At 42.1% G+C, this 26,699-nt stretch overlaps 1 protein-coding gene across 1 annotated transcript in view; it reads right to left on the bottom strand.

Annotated features, from left to right (window-relative positions):
- LOC135178932 (uncharacterized) overlaps positions 1-24,974 on the bottom strand; it is a 69,378-nt gene extending 44,404 nt beyond the window's left edge. Inside the window, exons 1-2 of the mRNA XM_064150355.1 lie at positions 24,928-24,974; positions 19,926-20,578 (exon numbers count right to left, since the gene is read on the bottom strand). Coding sequence (XP_064006425.1) covers positions 19,926-20,578; positions 24,928-24,974 — 700 coding nt within the window. The remainder of the gene's footprint in view (positions 1-19,925; positions 20,579-24,927) is intronic.
- Positions 24,975-26,699: the final 1,725 nt, after the last annotated feature.

Here is a 26,699-nt window from a genome sequence, read left to right as displayed (position 1 = left end):
CCAATTATAATATTCTATTACAATTAACAACTACTTAACATCTTATCCAGTAACTCTTAAGCTGTAAGATCTATCATGATCAAAAGCTAAAAACAGTATCAGGATTTTAGTTTGCTAAAAGCTATCACAAATGCAACACTGCCCCTTTAAGAGTGAAAACACTTCTCTACAGAAGCTGCAAGAAAAAAGAAAGAAGGAAGAGGGTAAGAGAGTGGGTCCCACCACACCCGCAGGCAGTGGGGTGCAGCGGGATGCCTGTGGCTGAAGCAAGATAGCTCTCCCTGACAAATTAGCTTCTCTCTTGGCTTGGGACCATCCCAAGTAAAGCTGAAATGACCCAGCAGATTCACTGGTGTTCGCTGAATTCTCCATTTTCTGCAGCATGAAAAGCTAACTCTCTAGGCAGGTGAATCTGAGCCGCAGATGCCTCAGGGGATGGTAATAGAGCACTTAGCACGTGCATAATTCTGATAGTTTACATAGCAGAGTATGGGCTGTCCACAAGCCCTAGGAGCAAATCTGACTGACCAGCCCCCCTTAGTCCCCTTGCACAGCTAACTTTGCACCTTCTCTGCCAACTTCTTCAAGGTTATTTCCCTCAGTGCTGCACTCCTTATCTCTGTGTCCTAATGTTACCCCTCTTGCTCTCCTATTTCAAAATCACTCAGCACTGCCCAAACTCTAACAGAGGACCACAAAAATGATTAGAGGGTTAGAGCAGCTCTGCTGTGAGGACAGGCTGAGGAAGCTGGGGATGTTCAGTCTGGAAAGGAGGAGGCTTTTGGGGGACCTAATTGCAGCCTTCCAGTACCTTAAGGGGACCTGTAGGAAAGATGGAGAGAAGCTGTTTACAAAGGCCTGAAGAGACAGGATGAGGGGCAATGGGTTCAAGCTTGAGAAGAGCAGTTGGATGTTAGGAACAAGTTCTTTACTGTGAGGGTGGTGGAGCACTGGAACAGGTTTTCCAGAGGGGTGGTTGAGGCTCCAACCCTGGAGACATTCAAGGTGAGGTTTGACAGGGCTCTGGGTGACCTGGTTTTGAGGGGATGTCCCTGATGACTGCAGGGGACGGGACTGGATGATCTCTAGAGGTCCCTTCTAGCCCAGACCACTCTATGATTCTGTGATTCTATGATTTATAGAAGCATAATAACTTTGTATTTAGTAATCCTACCCTAAGAAAACTGGCAGTTAATGAGCAGATGTGAAATATGCCATTCTTTTCTACAGATCGGTAAGTTCTGGAGCACTTTGCATTTGGGACAATCATTCTCTGGGATGCTTTAGGAAGAGGTGTAGAATTATTATTGCTACAGAGGCATGTGGCTGCAGAAACTCAGACAGAAGGCAGGAGGTGACAGTTAGAGTAATTTAGGGTTCAGAATTTCTATACCTTTTAGTCTTTGTCTTTTAAAAAAATGCCTGAATATAGATACTGCCGTACCAACCCACACAGGTTTTATTTGGGTATTTCTTAGGATTATTTACACTTGCTACATAAAAACATCAATCTGTTTCAAAATGAAATGCAAGTTATTAGTCATACAAACCAGCTCCATGTTTTCTCTTGTCTGTAGCAAAAAGTCTTCTTCCAGGGTTGGGGGTTGGGGGGTGTTTCTTTGGTTTTGATGTAAGGCAATAGAAGGCATTTAATATTTGGAAGTTTTTCTTGGTGTGGTTGGTGGGTTGTGTTTTTGAGGGGGATGTCTAGGGTTTTCAATACTTTTTTTTTTTTTTTTTTTTTTTTTTTTTTTTTAAGAAATATATATTTTGTACTCAGTTCCTTAGGGAATTTTTGTGAAAGTAATTTACTACTGCATTTCTACATTGTCTCGTATATTTATTACATTCATACTTCAGTTTCTGTTTTGTTTTTCTTTTGTGAGGATAGACAATCATTCTTGTGAGTTTTGAGGTGAGCAAAAGGAATCCTTTATCCTTATCAGAAAATATCTTGGTATCCTCTTAATTAAGCTTTACTAAGTTGGAGTTTGGGCCAGTCAACAAAAGGAGTGTACAGATGTGTCCGCATTTCTACAAATGTTGCACAGATTAGATGTGAGACAGTAAATTTGGCAGATAAAAGATCAGATGGGGAAAAATGTGTAATCTACTTGCAAAAGCATGATGAATGTGATTCAAATACTGCATACTTTTCCCTTATCAGATTTAGACTGAATTTACTTTCAGGGGGATGTAGTGGGCAAATACACAGCATAAACCTATCTACTGTGAATGAGTAGCAAAGGGTTAGAGTAAGACATACTCACACTGTTGCTGATTATTCACATATTTAACATTTCTTCCATTTTTATGCTAATTCTTTAATGAGGAGAAGTTGTGTATTGACCTAGGGAGGAAACTACAATCTCTCTCTATCTGTTGTTTGAGTTCTGGAGTTAGCCCATGTGAATAGACACCTAAGTTGCAATTAACCCATCAGAGCTGGAGTGGAAGGAAAAGGTTTCACGACATGACACAGAAGTTGGCTATTATCTTTATGAGGCTCAATCACAAGTCCTAGTGTAAAAGTGTACATGTGTTCCTATATCTGTGTTAGGAAATTAAGAAGATTAAGAAATCTGCAAGGTTCCTGGTAAATGCTCAAACAGCTAAGGGGAGTTTTACTGTGGTCTGTAATTTTGGCAATTTTACTAGTAATTGGTCTTTAACTGGTGATTCTGATGGAGTGACCAGCACCTTTTTACTCAGTCTGCACAGCCAGATTTCTTCCCACTAAAGCTGGTGTGGCTGAAGAGGAAGGTGTGTGCCTAAGCATAGGTGTTCTTATTTAGTACTGTCTGACTGCAATGGCAACTGCTTGAGAACTGACTTAGAATCATAGAACGGTTTAGGTTGGAAGGGACCTCAAAGATGATCTAGTTCAAACTCCCTGTCATAAGCAGGGACACCTCCCAGTAGAACAGGTCATTCAAGGCCTCATCCAACCTTGTCTTGAATACCTCTAGGGAGGGAGCAGCTACGACCTCCCTGGACAACCTGTGTCAGTGTCTAACCACCCTCACTGGAAAAAAACTTCTTCCTAACATCCATTTTAAATCTCCCCTCTACCAGTTTAAACCCATTTATCCTCTTCCTGTCATTACAAGACTTTGTAAATAGTCCCTCTGCAGCCTTCTTGTAGGCCTCCTTCAGATATTGTAAGGCTACTACAAGGTCTTCTTGAAGCCTTCTCTTCTCCAGGCTGCAGAGCTCCAACTCTCACAGCCTGTCCTCATAGCAAAGCTGCTGCAGCCCTCTGAGCATCTTCATGGCCTCCTCTGGACTTGCTCCAACAGTTCCATGTCCTTCTTGCGCTGGGGGCTCCAGAACTATGCACAATACTCAGGAAAGCAGAGTAAAGGGGAAAGACCTCCACAACACACAAAATATTGTGAAAGAGGTATGTTTATTTACGGTACCAGATGACAGGGGGGATTGCTCCACCAAACCCTGCACACCTGTACCTTGTTCAGGCAACTACTTATGCTACAAAACATTGCACATTCAATACATAGGTAGGGTTAGTACAATTACTTGTAGGAATGGGTGGGATTATTACAATCAGTTCTTGGAACTCATTTCCATCACATCCTGCCTATTCACTCATACTCATTGCCATCTGGTGGTTGTATTTTGGGGTCTTTTTGGTGAAATTTGTCCCTTTTACCTTTTGCTTACCTTGCACCAGTTATGGATCACATTCTTGGCCAAAGTTTCCAATGTTATCATGTTTGAATACAGTATTCTTCTTCTCCAAGGGAGTATTCCTGTGCCTTCTCATGCTTAAACCAGCTTTCTTTGTCTATATCTGATTGATGAAGCTTTATCTAGGTTGCTACATTCTATATTTTTTATCCCCTTTTTCCCATATTAGAATGCCCCATTGTTCTTGTGGGTTCCTTCACCCTTTCAGACACCAGAATTTTATAGCCTAGTGAGAAGATAAACTAGAGTGTATACAACTGTGATATTTGAAATGCTATCCTGTCTCTTATGGAATAATAACAAGCTTTAAGGTGTGATTGAAAGTCAGTGTATAAAGAGAAAATAGACAATTTGATTTGTTAGCAAAGTAAAAAAAAAAAAATTATTCTCTACTGTATATGTTCTGAAAGACTAAACTTTCATAGCATAACTCTAAAAAACTGTCATGATACCAGGGATGAAATTTCTCATATTACCTAAATTCACAGCCAAAATGTACTGTTTCATTTCTGGTGGCTCCTCCTCTCCCTAGTGAAGCTGTTTTTCTAGTTGCTGTTTGTTTGAGAAGCTAACAGATATTGCAGAGGAGTGCTCTATTAAATGTTTCCTCCTGCAAAACCAAAACAAGTAGCTTTAACTATCCTTGAAATGCAACTCTATCTCTGTGTCAAGCCCCTAATGATTAAAGGGGTAAAATCAGGTTGAAAGAGCTGACTTTTTCTTACCTTTGTGTTTCTATCAGTGAAGTTGGATTTCATTCATAGTGAAAATGTTGATGGAAGTTTGTATAAGTAATACATTGCAATTCTGACTTCACAATTGTTATGATGTGTTGGACACATCAGTAGTTTTGAAAAACTGCCTAACTGGCTTTGGTTGAGCTTTGTGCACACATTAGAAAGCTTGACTTTACTTTTACCCAGAAATGTGATTTCCTTTTGGGGCTGTTTAGTCTGGAGAAGAGAAGACTGAGAGGTGATCTGATTAATGTCTATAAATATCTGAAGGCTGGATGTCAGGTTGGAAGGGACAGGGACAACCTCTGTTCACTTGTGCCCTGGGATAAGACAAGGGCAGCAGATGGAAACTGCAGCACAGGAATTCCATCTCAACATGAGGAAGAGCTTCTTGTTGGTAAGGGTCCCAGAACACTGGAACAGGCTTCCCAAAGAGGTTGTGGAGTCTCTTTCTCTGGAGAATTTCAAGCCTTGTCTGGGTGTGTTCCTGTGCAACCTGAAACAGATTCTCTGGTCCTGCTCTGGCAGGGTGTCCTGGAGTCCTGTATACCCCAAAATTCCTCTCCCTCTGTGCTTCGAATGGGAGAAGAAAGGTGCAAAAAAACCTGTTTTCCCCTCCCTGTCCTGCAGGCATGAAAGAGAGGTGCAAAGGGCCCTTCTGGCACGAGGGGTGACCTGTACAGATGCCTGCGCTGGAATTAGGCTGGTGATTGGTTGTGGTCTTCACACCTAGGAAGTAGTAACTCGACCCTTTGTCTAGGGAAGGTATAAATATTGGTGTACTTCCTGCCTTGGGGTTCCTGCCTTAGAGTTCTCCCTCACCCACAGAAAGAGTCCCCTGGCGCTCCAAAAGACAAGCTCCTGAGGGACAGGACCATCTCTGCTTTGGACAGCTTCCCACCATAAGCATCCTTTGTGAAAGCTAATGAGCCTCAGATGTCCTTTGAAAGAGAAAGTGCTGACACGCATCTGGATTGCCCTTTCTCCCAGACAGCTGTTATGAAGGGGGCTAGTTGAAATCTGAGTTTGGGGCGAAATGCAATGAGGCCAATTCAAAAGTTATTAAATAATTTATTAATGTACACAAAATAACTTCCCAAACTTACTTACAACTATCCATACAAGTTCTTGGATGCGATTAGCAGAACTATTTTACAGAATGTCTATATATAACGGGATTTTTAAAGGTTTTAGAAATGTCTTTGATAGAGAGTCTGGCGGCTTAATTCACCGCTTGTGAGGTTAATTAAATCCTCAGTATTAATGTCTGTGGCCCAAAACATATGCAGGAAAACATTCAATAGAAGTCCTGTGGCAAATTCCACGTGGGCTGCAAAGTGGAATCAGCTGCTGGCTGAGGTAGCTGAGGTGGCTGAAGTGGTGGTCGAGTGAGCAGCAGGTGAGCGAGGAATGAACAAGCACGCAAGCACCTTATTCACCTGTTCACCCCCTTTTATAGGACAATGGCCGAGGCTAGTGGTCTCATTGGCCACATAATCACCCAACCACCTTTGGCAATCACCCAAATAGACCCAAAAAAGGAAGAACCCACAGGCTGCTCTCTTCCAAAAATGGGGGGTGCATATGCCTTGCACACAACAGGGGCGTGGGCCTTATGAAACCCCTCTCAGGCAATCAGATTGAACCAGACTAGGCTGTTTGGGTTTCTTTTGTCCTGTTTTCCCACCTCTGGCTGCAATGCAGACAGGTAGGTAAATATGTGTGGACAAGACAGGACATGCTCAAGCCCATTTTGTGCCCTTTGGGACTATTCACCACAACAGCCTAACTCATGTGTGAGTAACTTTGGCTCAGCCTGATTAATAGTGGGAATGCTATGTTTAGTAGCTTGTCCTTTCCATCTCCTGACTTCTAAAATAGTCAAATGTATCTATGGTATCCTTGTAAGATTTTCTCAATCAAAATGAATCTGCTAATTAAAACTAATTTAATATCTGTATAGAGTTTTGGGGGCAGGTTTCAGGAAAATAAAATAATTATATTTTTATATATATTCCTGACTGGGCCACATTAATTCCCTGCCTCCACAACACAGAAGGGTTAGACTTGAAGATCTCCAGAGATCCCTTCCAACTGCTAACTTCTATGATCTTTGATAATGGAAGATTATTTGAAAAGTCTTATAGTATTAATTCCACTGCTAGTAAATTTTAGACTGGCTTTCAACCATTCAAGAGCTAGCATTTCAACTTCAGGTATTTAAAGTTTTTAAGGGTTTTTGGAGATGCCCATATGGTGGTTTGGCTCAGATCCCCTTAAGAAAGCCACAGAGTTCTCCATAAGGACCAGAGAGGTCCAGGAAGTGGATCCTGGAAATTGTAATTTTGTTATTAAACCACATAATCTTGCTATCACTTTATAAGTGGGCAGAAAAGGTAAATGTTTCTCTTTTCTCTCCCATCCTGTGACTCTCAGGAGGGAGTTTATCTGGTAAAACAATGGAGGAGTAACCTGCCTGCAGCCTTGAAGGCCACAGTGAATTTCTTGATGCACAATTGTTGTGGTTAATATTGAGATATTAATATTAATTTTACAGCATGAATATTAATTATTATTTGTTCATATTCAAACATTCACTGGATCACATTAATTTTGTTCAGATTACCCAAAAAGTGCCAGTTAAATCTCAACTAAACTTTGAGATGCGGAAGTTATGCAGTTCAAAGACCAAGATTTGGATCAAAGTGTTCACACAAAGGAGGGATTGAGAGTATGTGTAAGCATTTAGTACTGTCAAAGACCGGTCTGTGCCCCAAAACTGTGGTGACAGATGTGTAGATTTCAGTGTCCTGTGTATAAAGGTGACTGCTAGAAGGGCATTCATTTATGTGTTGGATGTATATCGGTGGGAGAAGACAACATTATTTAAAAGTAGTCGCTTTCTGGGGACAAAAATTGAAGAATTTAAATATAATATTTTGCAAGATTAACTTGAAGAAATCCTCTTCAGCGGTGTACAACAATTTATAACCCTGAACACACACACAGTAGACACTACACTGGTTTCTTAAACCTGAAATTTTAAAACGTGTCTCGTATACAAGAAAGCAGATTAAATTATTTGTGATCCAGTTCACTAACACCTGGAAATGTCCCACTGCTTGACTCAAACAGCAGGTGAGGTTTAGACCAAAATCTTGTACTGACCTCAAATGTACTGCTTAGTCCACACAAGTGTCCTAAACAGATGTTCCCAGTGTTTGTTCCCATTACATACGCAGTGAAGTAGAGGCCAAGTGGGCAAAGCTGATTTCAGAACCTAGTTTGGTACATAATTTCCTGCCAGGGAAAAAGAAACTGTAAAGCTACAGTGGAGCAGTGCCATGATCCCCAGACCTTTGTCACCTGACTGTTCGTCTGCTGAAGGTTTCCTTTGGTTAATTGACTGCAGTTGATTTGTACACTGGAAGTGTCCATCTGGCTATACTGTCCTCTCTTGCTCAGCATGGATCTAGTGTTACATAAAGCTGTTTCAATGCAAACTATATATATATATTTTTTTTTCTTTTATACTGGGAGAGATCTCTCACCTCAGACCTTGTTAGTTGCCAAGATGGTCTTGAAAACAGGTGCCTGGAGCTGCAGTGCTGAGAGCAATCACAGACAGTCAGTGGAGACCCAAACTTCCTGCCATCAATAGGTAGGGTGTAAAGTTACCAATCTGGCTGACAGAATTAGTTTTGATGGCTCCCAGTGGCACAGTTAAATGAGGACATTGCAGTTCCTTGAGAGTCAAATAACTTCTAAAATCAAATCCTTCTTGTGGTGCTGCAGACAAAGGGAATAACAAAAAGACGTTCCTCTTCCTTCACTTCATTTAAAAATGAAAACTACAGTGTAAAGTGGTGCATAGGGTTTCTGCCTGTTTGCACAAATGCATGCATATTTATGTCACACATTTCCCTAAAGTATACCTGAGGCAAAGTGAACACTGAAATCTAATTCTTACTTTTGCATAAATACCTAAATTCTGTTTTCCTCTTCTTGAGTTTATCTTCTTCTGTATCTTAAATACATAAAGGATCCTAAGAAAGCATCAGGATATTTTTAATCTAATAGCAGCTGTAAGCATGGCTACTGTACTGGTCTCTATGAAGCTGTGTTGTATGAACATTGTTATTGAAATACTCTCATTTTTATGTTAATGGTTCAGGTTAAACATCCTTTCTATTAAACATGACTAAGTGTCTATAACTATATGAAAGAGAATGAATAGCTTTATGATCTGAACTATTAATAAGTATTTATTCTTGATAAAATACTAATCTATTGTGTGACTTGGGAAAAATAACTCTGTCACCCTGTATTTCCACCAGTTTTGGCAAGAGAGACAAAGTGTGTATGTTGGGAGTGTGAAAGGATCCTTTTAGAGATTACAGGGAAGAATTTTCCATCTGTGAGCTGTTTCTAAAGCCCACATGACAAGTCCTGAGGAAAAATCAGTCCACTGCTTTGCAGCTAGTTCCTGAGTAGAAGCTCTTCTCAGTTTATATGGATTTGCTTTAGAAGTTGCTTTTGTTTAGTCCTTTGAGTAAGCTCCCCTTCCCTATCAAACATGGCTTTTTACAGAGTTGTGCCCATGTGCCATAAGGCCCAGGAGGAGGACAGCACACTTGGCAAAGCATGTTATAAACATTAAAAATGCATCACATGAGAAAGTAAGGACTTGAGGAACCCAGTCATGCCCTGGTGTTTATCTGTGCTTCTTGGAAAGCTGACAAAAAGATATAAAGGACAGACACGATAGTTTGCTGGTTAAAAAGAATGAGTCAGTGGAACTGTAAACCATTAGCTGGATGCTGATCTGATGTAGAATAATGAAGTGGCTATTCTGAGACTTTGTGAAGTAAGACTTAGAAACTAAAAATACCATTAGCCTTGTCAAAAGAATCGCTAAGGTTAGAACAGGTCTCTAAGATCCAACTGCCAATCCAATGCCAGTGTGCCCATGAAAACATGTCCCAAAATGCCATGTCTGCATGTCCTTTGAGCACCTCCAGAGATGGTGACTCCACCACCTTCCTGGGCAGCTGGTTCCAATGCCTGCGTGTTCTTTTGATAATGAATTTTCTTAATACCCAACCTCAAACTTATCTGGTGTAACTAGAGGCAATTTCCTCTCACCCTATCTTTCATTATTTGGGAGAAGAGACTGGTCTCCACCTCACTATAACTTCCTTTCAGGTAGATGTAGAGAGCACTAAGGGATTCCTACAGGCTCTCCTTCTCAGGACTAAACAATTCCACCTCCTTCATCTGCTCCTCATAAATTTTGTTTTCCAGACTTCACCAGCTTTGCCCTTCTCCAGACAATTTCCATCAATTCAGTCTTTCTTGCAGTGAGGGGTTGTGCTGGTATGAGGCTAATTGGAATATTTTAATGAGAGAAATTAGATCATTTGCTGTGAAAAGAAACATAATAGTGATGTCTAAATCACTCATTTGTTCTGTTGAGGAACATAAATAGTCAAAATATAAGATAAGGCACTCACTTCTTACTTCTCCTTCAATTTGTGTATCTGGTTGCGTCTTGACTTAACTCCTTTGCATGAAACCTGATATTACCTTTTCCTCCAAACTCCTCATTGTCTTCTCACCTCGGGTTGCTGCATATTTATCACATAAGCTATATGGAGATGTAGCTGGTTATTTCTGAGATAAGAGGTGAAAGGGGGAAAGGAGGGGGATTGATTTGGATTCCTCTTGGGCAGTCTGACTTTTTGTGAGGGATTTTGAATTTCTTTATAACTTTTAACTTATAAATAATTGTAAATGTCTGTATATATTATATATGTATGCTTGTATATTTGTGCATGCTTCATTCGTTAGCTTCCAGCCAGCTGAATTAGTCTGGTTAATTTAGTTGAGGAGGGGAGGAACTCCCAAACTACCACAGGGGCCCAAAACCCAGTACTCAAGTCAGTATGGAGCTTCTTTCCAAACAAATCTGCTTCTGTTTGTTTTCAGAAGAGTTTGAGGTCTGGCTGATATAGACAGCTGTGTCAATTTTAGACAGTTTCATTTCTCTGAGACATTTAATTTAGTAAGACATAATATTTTGATTTAAAAACACTGCATTATGTAGCATTAACAGGCTACACAGCTGTGCTAGTTTGAAGCAGGCTAGAATGTTTTGGTGAGAAGAACTAGATCATAGGCTGTGAAAGGAAAACAACAGTGATGTCTACTCCCCTCAGAGTCTTGCTGAACAAGAAACGAAAACATTAGATAACACTCTCGCCATTTTGAGGCACTCTGGCTTGGGCTTCTGACTGAGCTGCAGCTCCCTAACCTCACCTTCCACTCAGCTTCTTAACCCCTTGGCTTAACCTCTATTCTTCTTTAGGACTGAGGTGTGGTGGAGGGGCAGCAGCCCCAAAACTGAGGCTTCCCTATGCCTCTACATGCCTGGACATGTTTTTCTGCTAGAGACCTATGGCAATAAACAGGTTGTGTAACACACACACACCCAGTCCGTGTACCCCTGGGGTCTGCCCAGGTGATCCCCGATTGGGAGGGTCCAGGCAAACATCTACTGCCTATTAAGGTAAGGTTTGGCTTACCGCCAGCCTGATTGGTCACTTTAGATGGCCAAATGAGCCACGAATCTCGTCTCAGAGTCTATAAAGAGGGGTGCAAAGGAGTACCACGTGTTCAGAGCATTCAGAGCGCTCAGAGGTTCAGACTTAGAGATTCGAGCTCAGCTCTCTGATCCACATAGCAGCACAGACCTGCTTGCATGGCTTAGACACAGAGTCAGGGCCTTACTCTCTTGCAAACGTTACTGAGGCTCAGACCTCTTGCATTGATCTCAAGGCGCAGTTAAGCTGTCTGTGAACCCTTTGAGAAGCGGAGCGCATGCACACCTGCATTTCATACATATACGGGGAGCCGAGAGCTCCCTGCTTAAGCCTAGAGCAGCTGTACATACTGGCTTGCTATCTTGCATTTATCTATGGAGCTCAAGTCTCCCTGCAGCCCAGCACACTGCTTGCCAGCTGTCCTGTAAGTCTGGAAAGATCTAGACTCAGCAGATCTTTCAGACTGTCTGCTAACCTACAAACACAGCCTGCTAGCTGTGAGACGACCGTGTCAGAAGCTACATGGACAAATCCTCCTCCTGCACCTGGAAATCCTGCCAGCTGATCATCCCTGGACACGTACGGCATCCAGAAGCAGCAGCACCGAGGCAGAGACCATTTCACTCCAGGAGAGAAGGTTAGAGAAATCCTGTTTACTCCAGAGACTGGGAACACTTATCACTCTCCTGCAAGCCGGGACAGATTCCAGCTTCACTAAGACCCGAATACTGGGCACACACTGTGACACAATCCCGGGAGGGTGATTAATAATTAAGAGCAACACATTTAAGCAAGCTTTAATTCCTTTGTATATAAGTTACCTCTGTCTTAAGAGCACACACAGTTTCAGCCCTTGCTGGGCAAACAGTATAGTTGTTAAGAGGCATTAAGCCTAAGGGAATCTTTCTCTCTGTCTATAGTTGTTGATAATTTGATATTTCCATTTAATAATCCAATCCCTGTAAATATATCCCAACTATTTTCATAATCTTGCACATTGAACTTGATTACATAGTGGTTGGGGGTGGTACAAATTTGTAAATATTAATTTTAATAAATAATTTTATAAAAAATTAACACCACCTCAAATTGATTTCTCACCTCCCCCTAACAGAGAAGGAATAAGAGAAACCCCTCCATGACATGAGGTAAGGTTGAGAGGGGCAGGGGGAAGGTGCAGGGGTGGTTGAGAGCCCCTCCTGGGGACTCAGGTTTCTGGGAGGGGAGTTGTGTTTCTGTATTATCTTTTACCTTGTAAATTACTGTATGTACCTGTATATATTGTAAATATCTGCTTGTATATTGTGCTAGCTGTAAATAAATAGCTTCATTTATATTCCCAGAGCTGACTGAGACTAGTCTGGGTGATTTCTAAAGTGTGGGGGGGTACACCCAAACCATCACAACAGCAGATTGATTAAAGACTGTGTGCTAGTTTGAAGCTACCTAGAACGTTTTAGTGAGAAAAAAATAGATTATGGGCTGTGAAAGGGAAACAATGGTGATGTCTACTTCACTCACAGGCTTGCTGAGAGGTATAAGAGCAAGAACCCAAACACAGATAAGGTAGTTGCTCTCTGTCTGGGCTTTGAGATGCATTTCTCTCTCTAACCTAACCTAATTAATCTGCCTGCTTCCTAACCCACTCTGGCTGTCCCTCCATTCTTCCTTGGGCACAAGGCAACGTCTGGGGTAAGGTAGAGAGGGGTGGCAGAAGGTGGAAGGGTGGTTGGGAGCCCTTCCTGGGTACTCAGGTTTCTGGGAAGGGTGTTGTGTTTCTGTATTACCTTTTACCTTGTATATTTCTGTATATAACTGCATATACTGTAAATATCTGCTTGTATGTATATTGCTAAGCTGTAAATATAAAGCTTCATTCAATTTCCAGAGCTGGCTGAGTCTAGTCTGGGTGATTTCCAAAGTGTGGGGGATGGGTGACACCCAAACTGTCACAGACTGGCTCACTGACAGGTATCAAAATGAAGTCACTAATAGGGAGGGATCAATGAGAAATGCCATTTTTGTGAAGGTCTCCTGGGGGCCAGGACTACTTTATATTTTTATCATTGATCCAGGCATTGATGTAAAATCCTTACTGGTGAAGCATTCAGATGACTTAGAGATTTGAGAGGTAGCAAGAAACAGACAATTAGAGAGATCCAAATCATACCATGAAGCATTCAGATGATGTGCTGTGTTGATGCCGCAGTAATATTGCGGTGCCACATCACCTCTGTGATTGCAAATGCATAGGGTAACCAACTTCATACCTCATCTGCTGTGGAGATGTCTAACTCTGCTAGATGTCACTCTCTTCTCCAGTAATTCTCACAGCAAAATGTAGTCTGAAGCTGCTGTGTACAAGGACTATGTAAGTCATGGGTAGAAAAAAGGTGAAAAAAATATGTTCTGCTGTAGCAGTTCCTATAAATAAAGTCAAGCAAAAAATCAGACTTTCATACTAGCCAGTGAAGCTCTCTGGGGTAAATTAAATCAGATCAGTTGAAGAAAGGTGATTATTATTACTGTTTTTTTATTCTTACCTCTAAAAAGGGAATGACCTCTCTTCTCAGATTGTCCTGGATGCTGTTGTTTGCATTGTTTTGGCATGAGTGTCAAACTTATGTTAGAATTGGAGAAAGTTGTTCAAAGTCCAACCTCTTGCTCAAGATGGGTCAATCTTGAAATTATGGTAAGTTGCTCAAAACCTTGCCCAGTTTAGCTTTAGAAATTGCAGAGGTCAAGATCTCCCCCACCTCCTCTGGGCAACTTGGTCTAGTGTTTGGAGTGCTCCAGTAAAAACTTTTTTTTTTTAACTCCTTGGTTTTTTTTTTTTTTTTCATTTGTTTTGTTTTGGTTTTTAACTTGAGCCTAAGGGGAATTTAATATCTTGAAGGTCTTACCTCTTGTCCCTTCAGTATGCACATGTGAGAAGAACATGAACTATGTATCAGCTGTAGTTGATGTAAACACCTCTGGTTGGCTCCTTGTCAGGATTTTGGATACTTGTAGAAGGATACATTTAGATCTCTAGATGGTTAGTGTTAAGTGCATTAACAGTTTAGAAATGGATAACTGTTGCTAGAAGTGTATTTATATCTGGGAAAAAATAAACTTCACTACATATGTAATTTATAGTTCTTTTGAATTTAAGAAAATTTTCTTTCCCTTATTGTTACTATTTGCTTTTAATCTATGCAGCAATAAATGCAATACTTACAGAGTGTGCTTATGATTTCTTAAGTATGTGAGGTATATTTTCTGAGTATGTGGTCAAGGCACAGTTCTGCATGGTTGGTTAGGTGTCCTGGGTAATTGTTTTTTCTTGTTTTCTTGTGTCAGCAACAGGCTGTTGCCTGAGCTCTGGGTGTTACAGACATTAATTGGAGTGGAAGATGATATATATGTATATACTATTTTAAAACATGCTTAAAAATATAAATATTTGTTTACAAACTTCATCATCTCTGCTTCTAATTCTGATAATTCCTTCTAGTACTATTGGTACTTCTCACTAATTTGATTGATTATCTGAAATAACTAGTAACCCTTAAACTACAACAGCAGTGAAATTGCTCTTTATCTACATTTACAATCTTCAAAATGTGCATAGAGGCAGCGGTTCTCGTTCCCTGACCCCAACAAGAAGTCCTTTCTTGAGGGCATCTAGCTCTTTTTCACTCCAAATCCCAGTTAAAGAACTTTCTATGCCTGAGTGATTCAGAATGAGTTATAAAATAGCTTGGGAAGGAAGCAAGCTTATGATTCCCAGCCTTTCAGCAGTTTTAATACATAAATGTCATATTTTATATGTATTGAAACATCTAAGAATAAGGGGAAATTTAAAAGATTTGGAAATGGATAACTTGGTCCTGAAAACAAGAGTCACATTTGCTGTCCCAGTGTTTAATTTCAAAACTGTAATTAGTGTTATGAGAATGGGATTTTTCAGAAGGAGAAGTTGGGAAATTGTAGTCTGAAATGTTGAATTGAGTCGGACACAAAACTGCTGTGACAGAATTTGTTCTGTGCAAAGCATGAAATTCCATTTCACTTCAGATTTGTGCCTAAAACTGTTTCTAGAAAAAATGAAATTTGTTTAGAATGGAAGGAAGCTACTTTCTGCCTTTCACTGTGCATAGATACGCATAAAAGTAGATATAGCTGAAATACTTGAGAAAGCAACTTCCAGACTTTCAATTTGATTTCTTTACAAAATTGCAGAAACATTCAAGTTGGAAAAGCCACTCAGGATCACCATTCCCAACCTATAACCTACTCAACAAGATTCACTTTAAACCATATCCAAATGACCCTTAAAAACATCCAGGGTCGGTGACTCCACTACCATGGCAGCTTATTAAATACATAAATGCATAAATACATAAAGTTGAAATATGTTTGAGTGAAACAGTGTTTCGACCCCAGGTATTGTATGCAACTTGTATTTTACTCAGCCTTGGAAAGGTGTAGCAGTAAAAGTGCTTAAGTATCATGTAGGAATGTAACATGGCAAAAAGGAAGATGAGCACTTTTGTTCCTCACAGGTCCCTTCCAATTCAGGGTATTCTGAGTCCACCATTTTCCACTTTTCTTTTATTGGCTAAGGGGTTATGACAAAGAACCAGTCACCTATTCTTGATTTGTACCTTCTGATTTCCTACTATATTTCAGTTTTTGATCCAAATTTTGGAATTAGGCCCTGAAAGTTGTAACTGAGATTTCTGTCAGTGGCTGAGGCATGGAGTAAGTCCAGAGACTGATTTTACTCTGTTAACTGTACTGTTGACAGAAATAGTACAAATACTAATCGTAATAATGATTCAGAGCAGGTTTCCAAAGGTAAACTAGATTTTAGCTATTTATTAATCTGAAAAATCCTTCCAGTGACAAATATGGACTTGTCAAGAAACCAAACATCCTTTGCTTAGATATTTAGATTTTATACTTATAATAGACCCAAGGCTTCAAGGCGCTTAATGGGGGATTAACAACTTTCTGCATTCTGCCACATTTGCTGCCAATTCAAATCAGCTCAGTTCTCTACTCAGGTTGTGGTTTTGGTTTGGCTGAAAGATGTGAGCCCTGGGTGACTGTGCTCCTCTGTCTGGGGGTGAACAAGAGAAAATAGCAAGTGCTACAGTTGCTGGGAGTCACTAGAGTATCATCCATACTAAATAAATATATTAGTTGAATTAGATGTTGATTTGCATGAAGAAATCTTTTATAAACCCAGCCCTTTAATTCTCTTAGCTCTAGTTAGGAGACCTTGAAGCGGGAATATGATTGTCATATACCATTTAGGAGCTGCTTATATTGCTTTAGTTAAGCAACTTAAAATGTTAAAATTTGGCTAGTCACTGAAAAGAAGCAAAGCAATTTTGTTTTAATAGCTGTGATTTTTGAATTGTGAGCACTTGGACACACAGATAATTTTTACAGATAGCTTTTAAATTATTTTATGGCAGTTCTGACCTATCTCATTATGGCTGATACTTTTTTCATCATCTTTAATTTGTCTTGCTCAATTTCATTTACAGGGAGAATTATTGCTGGGTAAATGAAGTATATTTAAAATTTGACCTAATTTGCCATGTGTTATTTTGTTATTCACACTTTAAATCTTGCCCTAAACTGACAAAATTATTTGTTTTACACGTGGGAAAGGATTTTATGCAGTTGAAACACACTCTTTGTTAGTAGAGAGTTGTTTTGGCATTTCCTTTAATGCTCTAGGATTTCTAGTCAGATTTATAGTTGTTTCTGGGTGTGGAAAAGACTGTACTTGAATGTCTGCTGCTTTTAATCCAAAGAATTCTGGTCTCTAAAGAGATTAACATAAACACATAGAGTTGTTTCGTTCTGCCTCTGCATCAGTGCTAGGGTTAGTTAGATTATATGCCATCTCCAGTGGCTAAAGAGCAAACCAGAAAACAAAGTAAAACTCTGAAAAATCAACAGCTAATTCAAAACACAAGTGAGGAGGCAACACAGACCAAGTCAGAAGTGGATTATTTGTTGTTCACAACACAGACTGCATCAGAAATGGATTATTGCTCGCATAAAAGAGAACTCAAGGTTCTACACTGAAACCTATGCCAGTTTTTCATTTGACATTCTTGCACAGCCCTGGCAAAATTCTAAGCTGGATAGTTTGCTTGAGGAGCAATTTTCCTGTGAAGTAACCATGCAGTATAAGTGTGAACAGAAGCTGCTCATTTGTGAGATATAGCAAACAGATATCATCTTGTAATTGATTTTGCTTATGCTCCCAAAAGATGAAACTCAGCTGTTTTGTGGCCTTGCTAAACAGTGATGGAAAAGTTAGTCAAAGGGGATGGTTGTTAAAATGACTTTTTAATGTAGTTAATTGTTACGATTTATTCTAAAACAGTAAATATTTGCCTTATTGATGAAGAGCCTTGCATGTCAATGTTACATAGTTGATATGCATCTCTCTTCTGTTCTAAATGCTCAGCTTCTTAATTTGGCCTCTCATAGACAAAGAGACTTTTTCTTATGCAAACAACTGATCTCCATACCAACATAGCTCAAGCAATGATACATTTTTTTCTTTCTTGTGACAAATTAATTTGTGGTCTAATGTGTCTCTGAGGAAGTGTCAACACACGAAAAAATGAATTCTTTAAGAGCTACACTGGTGTGCATACACAATGTCATACCTCTGTACACCTATCACCACTGCCATCAAATAACTGGCATGAAAATATCTCTCAATTGCTTCACCACATCAGTAAGGGTCTTACAGTCTTGACTAGCAAATTCTGTCTGAATTAGTGTGTGGTCCTGCTTTAACTCTTAATTATTCTATGCCAGTAATTTATTTAAGGTACCCCAAAAAAAGCCCATAACCTCAGGGCTAGGGTTCAGGCAGGGATAAAATGCAGATGCATTTGAATTGAAAGGCGTCCAATATTGATAATTGAATTGAAAGAAATCAAATAAATTAAACTATTTAACATCTGGTGGCCAGTCACTAGCGGTGTCCCTCAAGGATCAGTGCTGGGCCCCATCCTCTTTAACATCTTCATAGATGATCTGGATGAGGGCATCAAGTCAGTCATCAGCAAGTTTGCGGATGACACCAAGCTGGGGGCAGATGTGGCTGCGTTGGAGGGCAGAAGGGCTCTGCAGCGGGACCTTGACCACCTGGACAGATGGGCAGAGTCCAAGGGGATGGCGTTCAATAGCTCGAAGTGCAGGGTGCTGCACTTTGGCCACAACAACCCCATGCAGAGATACAGGCTGGGGTCAGAGTGGCTGGAGAGCAGACAGACAGAGAGGGATCTGGGGGTGCTGATCAATACCCGCCTGAACATGAGCCAGCAGTGTGCCCAGGTGGCCAAGAGAGCCAGTGGCATCCTGGCCTGCATCAGGAATGGTGTGGTCAGCAGGAGCAGGGAGGTCATTCTGCCCCTGTACTCTGCACTTGTTAGACCACACCTTGAGTACTGTGTTCAGTTCTGGGCCCCCCAGTTTAGGAGGGACATTGAGATGCTTGAGCGTGTCCAGAGAAGGGCGATGAGGCTGGTGAGAGGCCTTGAGCACAAGCCCTATGAGGAGAGGCTGAGGGAGCTGGGATTGTTTAGCCTGGAGAAGAGGAGGCTCAGGGGTGACCTTATTGCTGTCTACAACTACCTGAAGGGAGGTTGTAGCCAGGGGGATGTTGCTCTCTTCTCTCAGGTGGCCAGCAGCAGAACGAGAGGACACAGCCTTAAGCTGTGCCAGGGGAAATTTAGGCTCGAGGTGAGGAGAAAGTTCTTCACTGAGAGAGTGATTAGATACTGGAATGGGCTGCCCGTGGAGGTGGTGGAGTCGCCGTCCCTGGAGCTGCTCAAGGCAAGATTGGACATGGCACTTGATGCCATGGTCTAGCCTTGAGCTTTGTGGTAAAGAGTTGGACTTGATGATCTATGAGGTCTCTTCCAATCTTGGTGATACTGTGATACTGTGAAGTGCCTCATCCAGTCTTCTCTTGAACACTTTTGAGACAGCAACTCCACCACCTCCTGGGTAGCCCGTTCCAATGCCAGTCACTCTCTCTGTGAAGAAATTCCTCCTAACATCCAGCCTATACTTTCCCCGGCACAACTTGAGACTGTGTCCCCTTGTTCTGTTGCTGCTTGCCTGGCAGAAGAGACCAACCCCCACCTGGCTACAGCCTCCCTTCAGGTAGTCGTAGACAACAATGAGGTCACCCCTGAGCCTCCTCTTCTCCAGGCTAAACAACCCTAGCTCCCTCAGCCTCTCCTCATAGGGTTTGTGTTCCAGGCCCCTCACCAGCTTCATTGCACTTCTCGGGACACGTTCCAGTATCTCAATATCTCTCCTGAATTGAGGAGCCCAGAACTGGACACAGTACTCAAGGTGTGGCCTGACCAGTGCTGAGTACAGGGAAAGAAAAGTCTCCTTGGTACTACTGACTGCACTGTTCCTAATACAGGCCAGGATGCTACCGTCTCTCTTGGCCACCTGGGCACACGGCTGTCTTATGTTCAGTCTACTATCTACCAGTACGCCCAGGTCCCTTTCTACCTGTCTTCTCTCCAGCCACTCTGTCCCCAGCCTGTAGCACTGCTTGGGGTTGTTGTGGCCAAAGTGCAGAACCCTGCACTTGGCCTTGCTAAATCTCATCCCACTGGCCTGTGACCACCCATACAGCCTGTCCAGGTCCCTCTGCAGGGCTATCCTACACTCCAACAGTTCAACACCTGCTCCTAACTTCATGTCATCTGCAAACATACTGATGGCAGAATCTCCTGGTCCAGATCATCAATAAAGATATTGAGCAGGACTGGGTGCAGCACTGATCCCCGGGGGACACTCTTAGTGACTGGCTGCCAACTGGATGCAGTACCATTCATCATCACTCTCTGGGCATGGCCCTCCAGCCAGTTCTTGGCCCATTTCAGAGTGAATCTCTCCAAGCCACAAGCTGCCAGCTTTGCCAGGAGCTTGTTGTGGCAGATGGTGTCAACGGATTTGCTGATGTCCAGGTAGACTACATCCACAGTCTTCCCCACATTCACCAGGCGGGTAATCTGATCATAAGAGGAGATCAAGTTGGTCAGGCAGGACCTGCCCTTCCTAAACCTATGCTGGCTGGGTCTGATCCCTTGACCATCCTTTAGATGCTTTGTGATCACACTCAAGACAACCTGCCCCATGACTTTGCCTGGCACTGAGGTCAGGATGACAGGTCTGTAATTACCCAGTTCCTCCTTCTGGCCCTTCTTGTGGATGGGCATCACATTGGCCAGCTTCCAGTCTTTGGGGACCTCTCCAGTGAGCCAGGACTGTTGACCAATGACGGAGAGTGGCTTGGCCAGCTCATCTGCCAGCTCTCTCAGCACCCTAGCATTGATCCCATCTAGTTCCATGGACTTGTGAGGATCGAAGTGTCTCAGCAGCTCCCTTACTGCTTCCTCCTGGATGACAGGGGGACTATAATGGTCCCTGGCTCCATCTGCCAGCTCAGGAGGCCAGTTGTCTTGGAGACAACCTGTCCCACTATTGAAGATTGAGGCAAAGAAGGTGTTAAGTACCTCTGCATTTTCCTCATCTTTTGTTGCTATATTCCCCTCTGCATCTAATTAGGATTGGAGGTTGTCCTTGCCCCTTCTTTTGCCATTAATATACTTATAGAAATGTTTTTTATTCTCTTAAGAGCAGTCACCAGCCTAACTTCTAAATCAGCTTTTGCCTCTCTCGTTATTTTTCTACAAGACCTAGCAACATCCTTGAACTCTTTCTGGCATACTTCCTCTTTTTTCCAAAGGTGGTGCACCCTCTTCTTTAATTCCTTCAGAAGCTCCTTGCCCATCCAGTCTGGCTGTCTCCCTCATCGGCTTATCCTCCGACACAATAGGACAGCCTGTTCCTGCACCTTCAGGAGTTTTTTCTTGAAGCACATCCAACCTTCTTGGACCCCTTTGTTTTTAAGGGCTGTTTCACAGCCCCAAAAGACAAGGAACTGTCTGAGTCCATTCCTTAAATAAACCAAAGTGTGCCCTTCAGAAGTCCAGTGTGGAGTCTTTGTTGATATTCCTCCTGGTTTCACCGTATATTGAAAACTCTATTATTTCATGGTCACTGGACCTCACACAGCCTCTGACCACCACATCTCCCACCAGCCTTTCTCTATTTGTGAACATCAGGTCAAGCAGGGCTGCACCCCTGATAGGCTCATGTAACAGCTGAGATAAGAAGTTGTTCTCCATACACTCTAGGAATCTTCTAGACTGCCTTTTCTCTACAGAGTTAAAGTCACAGGTCATATCTGGCAGGTTAAACTCACCCACAAGAACAAGGACAAGTGATCTTGAGGCAGCCTCCAGCTGCTTAAAGAATAATAGATCAACCTCTTCTTCCTGGTTGGATGGTCTATAACAGTCTCCAACCAGGATGTCAGCCTTGCTGGCCTTCCCCCTGATTCTTACCCATAGGGACTCAACCTGATCATACTTAATCTCTACTTCCATGACAACCAGAGCATCCCTAATATATAGGGCTACCTCTCCACCCCTTTTTCCTCGCTTGTCTCTCCTGAAGAGCCTGTAGACGTTGATGTTTTCTCCAACTTGTCTAGATTACATTTTTAAAATTCACTGAAGGGGAGGCAAAACACTCTGCTTAGTGCTGAGGTGGCAGGCCTTCATCTGAAGCAGAGAAAGGAAAGAATTTGAGATTGTCTTTAGGTGAGTCACTAACATCTCTACCAGCCCTAGTATCAGCTAGGGATTTGATTCACTGGAAGAAATTGATTAAATAACAGTCTCCAACCAACCAAAACTCAGCAAAATCCCCATATAAAACAAAGCAAAAAAAACCCCATGAAAATGGTTGGTGTTGGTTTTTGTGTTTGTTTGTTTTCATAGCATAGAATTATAGAATCAACCAGGCTGGAAGAGACCTTCAAGATCATCCAGTCCAACCTATCACCCAGCCCTATCCAGTCAACTAGACCATGGCACCAAGTGTCTCATCCAGTCTTTTCTTGAACACCTCCAGGGATGATGACTCCACCACCTCCCTGGGCAGTCCATTCCAATGCCAATCTCTCTCTCTGTGAAGAATTTCCTCCTAATATCCAGCTTATACCTAACCTGGCTCAACTTGAGACTGTATCCCCTTGTTCTGTTGCCGGTTGCCTGGGAAAGAGACCAACCCCACCTGGCTGCAACCTCCCTTCAGGTAGTTTTGTTTTGTTTCATTTATTTTTTTTAACTGTCTTTTAGATAGGCTTAACAAAGAACAGAAATTACACCAGATGAACTCATTGTACTAAGAGACGGATAATACGACCTTTAAGTTCCCCTTCAGACATTTTTCTGCAATACTGCTTACATATGTGGAGTGATTATAATGAACTGGGAGGAATTCACTTCTGTCTGTAGAAGTGAGTAATGAAAATGTAATTTATGACCTTTTAAAAAAATGGTTGCTGGTACTGGTAAAAGAAAGATCATGAACTACAGCAAACACATAGGTTCTCAAACAAGCAAAGAATAACCATATATAACAGTTTCAGTATTGTCTTGTTCAGGCACTGTTTTGCCTTTTGACTGAATCTTGACTCTCCTAGGCAAAGTGTTTGCTCATGTTGGCCAGTAATTAATGTAGAGTTTGGAGACATAGCTAGGTGTATATATGCAGGAACTCTTGCACATCAAACATTTTCACACTTGTGCTATGATTCTCTCCCTACATCCACAAATTCCCTTCATTGGAGTCTTACTTCAATTACATTCTGTCCTTACAGCTCTGAAATGCATATAATATTCACCTTGATCTCTGACAGGTTATCTTTTTTTGTTTGGGCAGTTCAGATTCCTGGAATTGTATCAGGTGATTACAGTCATGCAAGTTGGCAGCCTAATCAAATAGCAGCTGAGATATTATGCTGGTTTTTATCCATTTTCATTGGCCAATTTTTCTGGCTAAACCAAACAAATTAATTTTGTCTTATCTAACAGCTAATTTTCAGAGACATACAAATATAATACAACTTTGATGGCATTTAATGTAAGTTAGAGGACTACTAGGCTCTGCATCTGTTTGGAGGATAGGTTTGCATAACAGCCTCAGGCAGAAAGTGATTTCAGATTAATAATGGATGATGGTGGTGCCATAAAATCCATTGAGACACAGAAGTGTGCTCATAACCTTTTGACATGGGAAGCTCAGGCTGCCAAACTGAAATTTCAAAGGCTTGTTGATCTCTGTTTCAAGATCCAAGAGTTAGCTTTGGGAACCTTCTGGTGACTTGCTCTCAGGTTGCATGGGCAGAGCTGGTGCTTGTGTCAGGGAGCTGACCTTGTGGCATCTTCTGGTGCAGAGTGGAGGGGAAAAAAAAGAGATTTGGATGTGTGATGTTTTGTTTCAATCATTCTTGGAAAAGTGCATCATGAAGGACATCTATGTTGCATTTTATGCTCTGTTTTTATTGCTCTTTTCTGGAAGCAGACCATTCCAGTGAGAAGAAAAAAAATGAAATGGTGAAGAGTGAAAAACAGTAGGGTGGAGCATTTAAAGATGAAGGTTTTTCCTAAAGAGCACAGGTGAATAAGGACAAGAAGACATGTAGTCTAGTCAGTTAGCATAACAGACAACTTATGCAGGCTAGAAGGATCCACTGAACATCTGCACCATATGTCCTTACAAAATATGAGTCCAAAGTGTTCTCCTGAGAACTCAAAACAAAAATGAAAACCTGAAGAGCCCAAACCTGTATTCTTTCAGCATTACAGGAAAAGAGAATTAATGACAGCACAAGCAGTGCACTCAGGCCACACAAAACCAGAAGTGCATATAAGTTACTGTGATGACATAGTTTTAGTAAGAAACTCAGCAGTTGTACAGAGTTAACACTCCAGGGGGAGTGACTTTGAACCTGACTTCAGGTCGTCTTGACCCCTCCCCGGGGGTGGGTCTGAACATCACCAGGTGATTCATGGTTAGCCCACTCCCCTTCCTGTCTAAAGGTCTATAAAAGCAGGGGGACTTCTGGTTTCTCCCTGCTTACCAGCATCACAATCCTGTTCCTCTTTGTTTTACCACGTGGCCATCGCCCATGGGGTGGACAAAGCCATTACCACCAAAATTAGGTTGTATTTACACATTTTGTATTTGTTTTCCCTTTCCTATACTTTTTTAACTTCTCTACCTCAGATACCTTTTTAAATTTATTGTTGAACTTTCCTTTTTTTTTTAATTTTAACTTCCAAATCAGAGTGAGATTATTTATTTGGGTGTGCTTACCTTTCCTCTCTCTACATCTAATTCCATTCTTCTGGGAAAGAAGGAGGAAGAGGGAAGGGCACTCTATAAAATTGTTATTGGTTCTATGAAATATATTTAAGTATCTGGGAATTTAAATTAGAGCTGAGACAATTAATTTGGTGTCTCAACGTGGGGCTAGATATTATTTAGAAAAAATTTGGAAGTTAAAAATGGATGTTTTGAGAGTTTTAATAATCCAAGCATTTGGATGGCTATTTTGGTCATGGATTTTAAAGTTCACAAGTTATCATGTTTTCTGGATAATGATTGATATGGTTTGGGAATGTTCTAAGAATTTGCCTATGTGGGTTTATGCATATTTTCTGAATTCTGTTTGAAATTTAACTATTTTTGGGAATGCTTCTGAAACATGGAACAATTCTGAGAATGTGTGCTGGGACATAGAAGGTCCAGATATTTTGGGGGAAAGATGGTACTTCCTAACAATATTTTCATTGTGTTTAAATTTGGTTCTGGGAAGTTTTGTTGCATTTTTTGCCTGGACCATATGCAAGCCGTGTTTGGCCATGGCCATTAGGACCCTTGGGAAAGAGATAAGCAGGGGGCCTGCCCAGTACTTGCTTGCTGGTGTGGCTGTAGCTGCAGGACCAGCCCAGCGGGCCATGATGTGGCAGTTCCCGCTCCAACCTCCGCCCCCGAGCTCAACCCCCACAGCCAGTGACGGCTCTTGCCCCTGTCACTACCCACAGGACTAAGTTACAAAAGACAAGCCCTTTCCCAGATGCGGATCCAGTGGAAGGAAGCTCTGCAGGAACCAGCACCACCGAGCAACAAGCACAAGAAGGGAATGGATCTGAAAGCAAAGTGGTACTGGTCATCTCAATGCCCAGGAAGGAGATCAGGCAGACAAGGCAGGAGCATGCCAGAGCTAATGGGCAATCTACTTTAGCCTGGCTTTTGAGCTGCTGGGATGGAGGAGTAGAAACCGTGGATTTAGATCAGAGGGAAGCTAAGCAGTTGGGGTCCTTGTCAAGGGATGGGGGTACAGATAAAGAGCTGGGGAGGCTGGATGGTGCGCACACACACTTTGGGCCATACTCCTCACAGCTGTGAGACACGGATACCCCTCCAAGGATGACATGATCTTCCATCCCCTTAAGTGGGCTAATATGGAAGAGGGGATCATGTTTCTGAGGCAAATGGCTGTACAAGACGTAATATATGGAGATGGCCAACTGTCTCTGGACCCAGATGATATCCCAGTGAAGCCAGCCCTCTTAAAGAAATTGACCCAAGGTGCCCCTTCCACATACGCACACACACTGGGAGGGCTACTTTTGGGCAGAGACCCCAACAATCTTCCAATGGTCCATGAATTTGTTAATGACCTGAGGCAGTTTGAAGACAGTGTCTCCAGAAAGGTCTGATTTCAGCTGTAGAAACCCTTACCCAAGAGATGAATGAGCTTAAGGCCTCTGTCTCTGAAATGTGGAAGGCAGGGGATGATTACTTTTCATCTTCTGAACAGGTCTCAACTGTTAGAAACAAGCACCATCGTACTCCTCCTCGTAGGAGACCAGTCCAAGCCAGACAGGGGACACCTAGGGGCTCACTGTGGAGAACACTGTGTGAACATGGGGAAAACATGGACAAATGACATTACCAGCCCACCTCAGCTCTATGGGCCAGAGTGAGGGAACTGCAGGGTGCAAACCCAGGGAATAACTCCCCCAGAAGAGGGGTTGCCCCAGTGTCCCGCAGGGAACTCTCTCGCCCAAGGGATTGTTCTGCCAGTAATTCAGGTCCATGTGCCTCATGTGGTCACAGTGCTAAGTATTAGAGGTGCCCTGTCTCCATCCAGGTGGAGAACAGGGACAACAGAGTGTATTGGAATGTGTTTGTGAAATGGCCTGGCACTTCTGAAGCCAAGAAGTACTGAGCTTTGGTAGACACTGGTGCCCAATGCACTCTGATACTCTCCAGCCAGAGTGGGACAGAAACTAGCACAATCTCAGGAGTCGAAGGGCAGCCACAAGAATTGACTGTGCTGCAGGCTGAGATAAGCCTTACCAGGAATGTGTGGGAGAAGTACACCATAGTGACTGGTCCTGATGCACCTTGCATCCTAGTGATGGACTTTCTGAGGGAAGGGTATTTTAAAGACCCAAAAGGGAACAAGTGGGCATTTGGCATAGCAGCTGTAGAGACTGCCGATAAAGAGCAGCTGTCTGTCATGCCTGGCTTGTCAGATGAGCCTTCCGTGGTTGGTACCCACAAGGTGGAGGATGTCAAGTTAAACATTGCTTCTCATATAGTTCATCACAGTCAATACTGCACCAACAGAGACTCCCTGCTACCCATACACGAGCTGATTCGCCGCCTGGAGAAG

This window comes from Pogoniulus pusillus, chromosome 10 (assembly GCF_015220805.1).
Source record: "Pogoniulus pusillus isolate bPogPus1 chromosome 10, bPogPus1.pri, whole genome shotgun sequence".
Taxonomy (NCBI): Eukaryota; Metazoa; Chordata; class Aves; order Piciformes; family Lybiidae; genus Pogoniulus; species Pogoniulus pusillus.
This window is presented reverse-complemented; position numbering and strand designations above follow the sequence as displayed.